Source organism: Bos mutus, chromosome 8 (genome assembly GCF_027580195.1).
Source record: "Bos mutus isolate GX-2022 chromosome 8, NWIPB_WYAK_1.1, whole genome shotgun sequence".
Lineage (NCBI taxonomy): Eukaryota > Metazoa > Chordata > Mammalia > Artiodactyla > Bovidae > Bos > Bos mutus.
In genome coordinates, this window is record NC_091624.1 from 28,211,631 (window position 1) to 28,220,953 (window position 9,323).

At 56.7% G+C, this 9,323-nt stretch overlaps 1 protein-coding gene across 9 annotated transcripts in view; it reads right to left on the reverse strand.

The window, feature by feature from the left end:
• WNK2 (WNK lysine deficient protein kinase 2) overlaps nt 1-8,769 on the reverse strand; it is a 146,872-nt gene extending 138,103 nt beyond the window's left edge. For 4 of the 9 annotated variants that reach the window (XM_070375260.1, XM_070375258.1, XM_070375255.1 and 1 more), the window contains exons 1-2: nt 8,547-8,769; nt 7,303-7,976 (exon numbers count right to left, since the gene is read on the reverse strand). In XM_070375260.1, the coding sequence (XP_070231361.1) occupies nt 7,303-7,974 (672 nt within the window). In that variant the 5' untranslated portion in view covers nt 7,975-7,976; nt 8,547-8,769. The remainder of the gene's footprint in view (nt 1-7,302; nt 7,977-8,546) is intronic. The other 5 variants (XM_070375261.1, XM_070375256.1, XM_070375253.1 and 2 more) reach the window with 2 other exon arrangements.
• Between the last annotated feature and the right edge of the window lie 554 nt (nt 8,770-9,323).

The following is a 9,323-nucleotide window of genomic DNA, read 5'->3' on the forward strand; positions in this document are numbered from 1 at the left end:
AATGAGTGCTCCACCTGCTCCACATCCTTGTTAGCATTTGGTGATGCTGTGCATGCGTGTGCTAAGACACTGAAGTCTACGGACTGTAGCCCACCAGGCTTCTCTGTCCATGGGATTCTCCAGGCAAGAATACTGGAGTGGGCTGCCATGCCCTCCTCCAGGCAATCTTCTCAACCCAAGGATGAACCCACATCTCTTGCATCTCCTGTGTTGGTAGGCAGGTTCTTTACCACGAGTGATGCCAGTTTTCTGTATTTTGGCCATTCTAATAGTTGTTTAATGGTATCTCATTGTTTTAATTTGCATTTCCCCCAATGAAATATGATGTATCTGCTCAATGGTTATTTGCCATCAGTATACCTCCTTTGATGAGCTGTTTGTTAAGGTCTTTATCCTACTTTTCCCTCCAGGAGCTTCCCTCTGTTCTAGAAGCCAAGGTCAGAAACAAGGAGAAGACTGTGGGTCTGTGTTCACCTTCCCTGACTCACAAAAAAAGAGAGTTGGCCCATTTTTTAATCTGGTTGTCTGATTTCTTATTGATAAGTCTTAAGAGTTAAGAGCCCCAGTATTCTGGGGCTTCCCTGGTGCCTCAGATGGTAAAGAATCTGCCTGCAATGCAAGACTCCCCAGTTCCGGGTAACAGCCCTTTATCAGATATGCATTTGGCAAAGATTTCCTCCTAGTCTGCGTTTTATTTTTTCACTCACTTATAGGCCTTTGCAGAGCAGCAGTTTTTCATTTTAATGAAGTCGAACTTAAAAAGTTTTTCCTTCACAGATCATATCTTCAGTGTTGTATCTAAAAAGTAACTGCCAAACTCAATGTCACCTATGTTTTCTTCTGTGTGATCTTCCAGGAGATTTATAGTTCTGTGTTTTATATTTAAGTCTATGAGCCATTGTGAATGAACTTTTTTGAAAGGTATAGAGTCTGAGTCAGATCAGATCAGATCAGTCGCTCAGTCGTGTCTGACTCTTTGCGACCCCATGAACCGCAGCACGCCAGGCCTCCCTGTCCATCACCAACTCCCAGAATTCACCCAGACTCACGTCCATCGAGTCAGTGATGCCATCCAGCCATCTCATCCTCTGTCGTTCCCTTCTCCTCCTGCCCCCAATCCCTCCCAGCATCAGAGTCTTTTCCAATGAGTCAACTCTTCGCATGAGGTGGCCAAAATACTGGAGTTTCAGCTTCAGCATCATTCCTTCCAAAGAAATCCCAGGGCTGATCTCCTTCAGAATGGACTGGTTGGATCTCCTTGCAGTCCAAGGGACTCTCAAGAGTCTTCTCCAACACCACAGTTTAAAAGCATCAATTCTTTGGCGCTCAGCCTTCTTCACAGTCCAACTCTCACATCCATACATGACCACAGGAAAAACCATAGCCTTGACTAGACGAACCTTTGTTGGCAAAGTAATGTCTCTGCTTTGAATATGCTATCTAGGGTGGTCATAACTTTCAGATTCCTTTTTTTGCACGTGGATGTCCAGTTGTTCCAGTACTGTTTGTTAAAATGACCAATTTTTCTCCATTGTGTTGCCTTTGCTCCTTTGTCAAAGGTCAGGTCATATACTTACTTGCATTTCTTTCTGGGCTCTCTATTCAGTTTCATTGGTCTATTTCTCTATACCACACTGCCTCTTTTATTCAATTCTTTTTTAAAAACTTTAACATTTACTTAGAGAATGCTGACCTAAATTGAAGGCAGTGATCAAGTATTCCAGAAAATCTTAGAATTTAAGTCAGGAGCAGATCTGGATTTGAAAACTATTTGAAGGAGGAAAACCCACAGCTGACTCAGGCTGCCAACCTCACACAGACTGGGCTTCTGCATCCTCACCAAGGGAGCCTCTCCACCCAAAACACAGCTCCTGGATTGTCTGTGCCCAGAAGCAGATCCTAATCTGCTTCTGGGAGAGTGCAGCTGCTTCGTTCACACCCTTTCCTTATCTGCAGCTCAGATGATAAGGTGGCAGCAGCCAGGTGTTCAGGCAGAGGCACAGGCCCTCCAGCCTCAGGCAGGCCTCCGTGCTCCTCCAGGTACAGCTTGCTCTCCACCTCAAGCTCAGCTTCTTTAAACTGTTTAGACCAACACGCGTGAGTCCAAAGGTAGCTCAGACAGTAAAGCATCTGCCTACAATGAGGAAGACCTGGGTTCAATCCCTGGGTTGGGAAGATCCCCTGGAGAAGGAAATGGCAACCCACTCCAGTATTCTTGCCTGGAAAATCCCATGGACCGAGGAGCCTGGTAGGCTACAGTCCATGGGGTTGCAAAGAATCAGACACGACTGAGGGACTTCACATGGGGCGAGAAGAGTGCCTGCTCTATGTTCAGTGCTGAATGTACTTCTCCACACTCCCCACAGCCCTGTGAGGGTTGGCTAGCACTATCTTCATTGCACAAAGAGGCAAACCGAGGTTCACAAAGGCAGGTGCCCTCTCTGTGGCCTGCCCACTGGGAAGCTGTGGGGCTGGGACCCAAATGCAGCAGGATACCTTGCTCCCAGAGTGGGTTCACACAGTGTGCCCTGCCTTCCTACCACCTCGGGCAGATGCCAGCACTGATCTCACCGTTCAGCCAAGGCAGACCACAAAGGAGATCCTCCCTCTGGGCTCCAAGTCACTGGGCAATTCAGGCCTGAAATGCTCAGCCTGGTACACACCAGAGCCCTGAGAACACCCTGGGACACACATACTTGGCCAGAGAAGCAGCTTCTTCCAACAGGGAATGAGCCACAATGCCCAATGTGCCCACAGTGGTGACCCACAGTTCAGGCTGCTCGTCCATCACTGCTGACCACACTCTGACCACACCCCCAACAAAGCCTGGGCACAGGGGAGGCCCCTCTGGGTTCTGGACGTGGACACTTCAGCACTGGTGGGCACCGCCCCCAGTGCATTCCACAGGCTTCTCAGGCAGCTGGCACCCACCTTTCTCACCAACCAGACCAGAACTGTGGTCAAGGTGGCACATGGAACGTCATTTGAGAAAGCAAATTCAGTGCCGACACCCAACTGCTTTCAAATTACACCTCTTGAAACAAAATTAAGCTCTTAAAAGATTTCTTTTTTAATAAAAATAAAAAAGCACAGTGACTGCCAATCAAATTGAGCTGAGCCCTTTCTAAGCATCCCTGGTGGCTCAGACAGTAAAGAATCCGCCTGCAATGAAGGAGACCTGGGTTCAATCCCTGGGCTGGGAAGATCACCTGGAGACGGGCATGGCTTCCCAGTATTTTTGCCTGGAGAACCCCCATGGACAGAGGAGCCTAACAGTCCATGGGGTCACAAGGTGTCAGACACAACTGAGGGACTAAGCACAGCACCCAAGCATCCTACTACAGCAAGCAAGCACCATCTCCTCTGCACATCCCCTTGACTCCCCACGTCAGCCGGATCCGGCTGCTTGTGGCTCCTCTGAAAGCAGATGAGGCAGCACCTGAGTCTGCTATGGAGGCCACAGGGAGCACCTCTCAATCTCAGGCCTGAGGTTGCCCAGCACAGCAGGGCACGTGCCTGGTCTGTCCATGAAAGAGGATGGTACGCTTGTATGATCAGAGTGTGAGTTCAGCACCCAGTACAGCCATGGGAGAGGTTCCAGGCCGCACCAACGGCAGGAAGGCCTGGTCACCCTTTGAGGACAGTAAGGGGACCAGCAGGCTCAAATGGCTGCACCCGACAGACCCCTAGAGGCATTATCCACATCCAGGGCGCAGGGAGGTGAATGCAACAGAGGTCTGGCTGGGGTGGGAGGTTGGGAACACATGAGTCCTCCACGGCCACAGGAAAGAGATGTCAGTAGGTCCTGTGTTTCTCACGACTCCCGGGCCTGGAGTCCAGGCCATCACCACCCCATGGGAGTGCAGTCACCTCTGGGCAGTACCAACCAGCAGGACAGCTTCATGACGACACCTGAGGGACCCAGGCACCCGTCCCTGGCTGATGGGGACTCAGGCCCATCTCTTTAGGACTCTCATGGCCCTCAAAGCCCCTTCAAGTACTCCAGAAAGGTCAAGAGCTGACACCTCCATGAGGGAAAATGTCTCCCGCACTGGGCACAGGCCAGGACACAAGCGCAGGAAACATGAGCTCCAGGTGGAATCCCCCAGAGGCAGTGCCCAACCCTGTAACAGCAGCTTTCTGTGGGGAGGAGGAAGTACACAGCACCTGAGACCTGTCTCCCTGGATGCAGGGGCCTGCTGACGGGAGGGGCAGTACTGACCAAGGGGGCTGAAAACCAAGGTTCCTTCCAAGTTCTCGAGAAAGATGCTTAAGCAGGTGGTCCAAGAAAGGCCAACAGGCCATCTCCCACAAGGCTTCTGGACACTGGCCGGGATCTGGGGTGGCTGCATTTTCTCTGCTCCGAGGCCCCGCCCATGGCTCGGAGGCATCAGCAGGTGTAAGAGGGTGCCTGGGTCACCTGGGACCATGTCAGTGATCCACACCTATCCTTCCATGGCGACCCAGAGTCAACCAGAAGCCCCAGCTATCCCATGCGCTGTCTGACAGGATGGGGTCTGACAGGGGCCAGAGCTGGCCACACAGACGTGGGAAATGTGAGTTACAGTAAAGTCAGTGGTTCTAGGTCCCTGTTGCTACTGTAACATGTCCTGGTGCCAGAAATACACGTTCATTCAAAATAAAACAGAAGGGGAGGTAATACTTTAAAATGGCTTCCCCCCCAAAATCTGTATCAGTTGTGTATGTCTGGAGAATTCAGGAGGTAATGCCCTTCACTGTGACGTGAACACCTATTGCTCTTTCCGCAAAGCTCTTTCAAAACCAAATTCTAGAAGGAAACTGGAAGTCATGGGGATCTCACATCCTCCAAGCCAGACTTATTAGGTCCAAAAATGCAGCCTTTCCTTCCCTTGGCAGGGAACCCTAGAAAAATCGAACGGATGACACTGTCTCAGTTCTGGGGGAGGCAGGCAGGTGCCAACATCTCCCACGACCCCAAGGTTGAGAGGAGGAAACAGACTTTTGAGGGTTGATTTCCAGGGTATTCCAAAGCTGCCTGCTGAGGAGCCTATGGGGACTGGGGAAGGGAGGGTTGGAGAGCAGGAGGAATCCTGCAAAGCTCCCGCACTGAAGGCAATGCTCCTGACAACCCACCCTCCACTGGGAGCCCTGATGCCGGGGAATTCTGGGTGCTGGGTAGAAGATGAGCATCTCCACCCGTGCACTCGGAAACCCCTTCCCCACACACAAAGCCAGCAGGCCACTTGTCACCCTCCCTGGTGCTTGTGATCTAAAAGGACTGACTCGGCCCCCTGCCCTCCACCCTTCTCTCCTCTCCTAAGGACGGCTGGGGGCCTCTTCCCATGACGCTGCCATCCCTTCTATCATCTGGATCCTCACAGGTGACCTTGGTGGGCACTCAACAACCAAATGGGGGAGACAGCAGCCTCCTGTTTAGTAAAGAGGAGAGGGCACACAGCAGACACCTGGCTGCTGCCCCAAGCTGGGTCCCAGCCCCATTTGGTGTAAAACCCTCTCAGACCCGCCCAGCAGAAGGCAGCTGAACCCAAATGCTGCACCATCAGCCCTCTTGTTAGGGGAGACACAGGAACAGTTTTCTGGCTGGCGTGGGGCCCCCAGTAATTACTGTAGAAGAAGCAAAACTAGACAGAGTAGAAGCCCAATCTCCCACCTTCCCACTCCCACCAAGAGGACTGGAGGAAAGGCCCCCCTGGATAGCTACACTCTGGTGCCACTCTGCTCAGGGACCCAGAGGCAGAACAGCTTGCCTTGCCTTAAAGGGAATGGGAATTAACAACCTCCTTCAAGGGTCACATGAGCCTGCAGCACCTCAACCAGATCAGCTGGGCTTTGCTGCTGAGGTCTAACTCAGCTCCTGCCTGCTGCAGCACCCCCACTCCTGTCCTCTACCCTGCAGAGGCATTCCGTGGCGGAGCACCACACCAGGCCACTTGGCAAGAGTAAGAAGGGAGGGAGGGAAGGCACATGACCGCACTCTAGAATCAGGAGTCCTTTTTCCTCTCCCATCTTCCCCTTCCGGGTCCCCTCTCTCCTGTGTGTTCACACACAGCAGTGATGCCCAGCTCACGACTGTGCCATCCCCCAGCACACCATCCCGAGGGCCCCAGACCACAGACCACTGAGGCCAGCCCTCAGCAGGGCCCAGAATCTGCAGCCATGAGGGAAAGGGTCTCAATAGAACACCACTGGCTTCACCATGAAAAATCTGTATTTCCACAGAAGAACCAAGGAGCTGTGGGGAAGGGTAGGCTCCAGAGCTCTTTGTGTCAGGAGAAAGGCTGAGGACAGGTGGACACTGGACACATTAGCCAGCTCCACACACACACACACACACAGGCCACCCTGCAGGGGCCCAGAGGACAAAGCAACCAAATCCCATTTCTGAGCCAAAAAGGAAAGCTGCCTGCAGTGTGGCAGGCAGCCTGCATCAGGACTGGCAGGCCCAGCTATTATAACTTTACAGGGTGCTGAGGTAGGCTTACACCCGGACGGCCAGCTCTCGCATAGGCCAGCCCAGTGCCTGACAGCTGTTCCCCCAAACAAGGGAGTGCCCATAAACACCCACTGTGACAGGCGCTGCCCCAGCTTCCAGGACTGGCCCAGGGCAGCTTGAGTTACCATTTATATAATCTTCTAGGGCTGGGGCTGACACAGCCAACGGGAGGGCAAGGTTATGAAAAATGCATGTCCAGAGCCTTTCTATCCACAAAAACAAAAACCAAACCAAACCAAACCCCACCTGCATTTTGCATGACTTGACTTTAGGACTTCTCACACATCCATGTGGTGAGCTAACTAGTGACAACACCTCCAGGTTTTGTCCCCCGGGCCTCACTGTAAACAGACCCCAGGTCAAAGGAAGCCCCTCAGATATCCCCAACTAGGCCATCTACACTCTGCAAGATACAGCAAGGTGTTCATGTAAGAGCAGCTGAGAGTCCCTCAAACCACCCTGTGACCACCTGGACACAGGGCTCTGAAGCCCCCACAGCAAGTTAGCAAAGCCACTGCCTGTGTCAGTACAGCCCAGGAGAGCAGCACTAACACACACTGCAGGACACGCCCTCCAAGTGCCCACTCTTCATCATGGGCTCACATCGTGCCACAGTCACACACCACACACTGGGAGGTCCGACTTCCATCACCCAAATCTTCACCACACAGACCGCCAGCACAACCACCCACCCACACAGAGGGTGGCAGACAGACGCCCGCCGCCAAGGTTGGCTTAAGCCAGGCATGGCGCCATGCCGGAACTGCACTCACCCACCACCCACCTGCGGCCAGCGCATCCCTCACCTGCAGCTCGCACCAGGCTACCTCCACCCAGGTCTCCGTATCCAGCCCTTTATAGACCGTCTTGAAAGAGCCGCGGCCAAGCTCAATGTCAAACTTGAGGAACCGGCCATCCAGGGAAGTGGCCACAGCCTTCAGGTCGTCCTCGTCGTCTTCCTCCTCCTCGGGCTCCTCCCGACGTGCGCGCCCGAGCTCCGGCCTGGCCTCGGGAGCCCCCGCGTCCTCCTTCCTCGTGGCCGCTATCTCCTCACGGGGACCGCCGTCGGGGGCGGGCACCGGAGCTGGCGCGGGGTCCGGGCCGGGTTCCTGCGCGCCGGCCGGCTCCAGGCCGGGGTCGGCAAGGTTGCTCGGCGGCGCAGCAGGCGCGGCAGGCAATGGGGCGGCCGGGCGACCTCGGGCGCGCTCGGCGATGAGGCGGCGCGTCTTGCATAGCAGCAGCACCTTGCGCTGCAGCGGCTGCGGGGGCTGCGCGCCCGGCGCCTCGGCAGCCTCCAGGCCCGGCGGCTCCTCCTGATCAGACTCCACCACGCTGCGCCGCAGGAAGCGCTGGGGCCCCGGCCGCGCCGCCCGCACCCGCGGCACTGCCGCGGGCTCCGCCATGCCCGCGGGACCCGCACCGCGCCCGGCCTCCATCAGTGCGCCCGGGGCGTTTCGGCGGCCGCCATCGTCGTCCATCTCTGCGGGCAAGGACACACAGGGCCGTGTGAGTGACGGCCTCGCCGCACCTGCCCGGGCCGCGGGATGAAACAGCACCGCCCCGGAGTCCGCACCCTGCCCTCCCTGGCCGCGGAGGGACCTGCCGAGCTGTCCGTGGGGAGTGGCTGCAGACCCGACCCGGAGGCCGGGTTGGGTGGGAGGGGGCCGTGCCCTGCTCAGGCCTGGGCCGCGGAGAAGCCCTGCAGGGCTGTCTCACGAGGGACCAGGGAAGGCTGCAGAGGGGACCGGGAGGCCGCGGAGAGCACACCTGTGCCCTGCCCAACCGCGGGGAAAGGGGCCTATTGGGATGTCCCTGGGAGGTGGAGATGGTGAAGACGGGACCGGGAGGCCGGGGCTGGGGGAGTGGGGGCCCCGTGCCCTGCTCAACCCTGGGCCGGGGAGAGGTGAAGGAGATTGGGGAAGAAGGAGGTACTGGCCAGGCGGCGGCTCCACAAAGGACGCGGCCCGGGGCGCAGGAGGGGCGCGCGGGGAGGGGGCTGCGGCGACGCGGCGCGCACACAAAGGCAGCGGGCGGGGGGCTCTGCACTCACAGGGCGAACGGGCGCCGTCCATGCCCGCGGCCCGGCAGCAGGGGCGGGCGAGGCCGCTCTTAGGCCGGGATCCGCGCTCGGTCTGGGTAGCTCGGGTCCGCGCTCCAGGCCCGGGTCACCCTCGGCACCAGGGCGCGACGCTACTCCCTCTGGCCGGCCCGCGCCGGGGCCGCGCTCCCGCGTGCTGCTCCGGCTCCGCGCGGCTGCGCTCCGGCACGGGATCCGACCCGGCGCGCGAGGAGGGCGGGGCATTCGGCTGCCCGCCCCCGGCCGGCGCGGCGGGGCGGGGCCTGGCACGCCCACCTGTCCTCGGGCGCGCGCGGCCACCTGCAGGCCAGCCCCGGGGCCGCGCAGGCCCGCTGCGGCCCTCTTGTTCCCCCTCCAGGGGGCGCTGCTGGCCTCTGAGGATCTTTGGAATGCCCCACCGGACTGCTGGCCGCGAATGGTCTGTTATTATCCCCCTTGCAGAAATGGCTTGACCATCCTAGTTTGTCCGCCTTTTGGAAAGGCTGCCGATTTCATCAAGATTCAGTCAGTCTAGGAAGACATCCTGAATTACAAGCCTATCCGTTTCAAGCTTGTCCGTGACGGACGAGCCCAGGCCTATCAACAGATGAAGCTAAGCATATTCCAGACATACGCATGTAAGTCAGTCTGGCTTCCTCCGTGCACCCTAGGACATGCTGGTGGCATGTGGGCATCATGTCTGCCCGGTGATGGAGGAGATGACAGACAATTCATGTAATCGCTGGCAGACCGCTGCCCACCCACACCTGA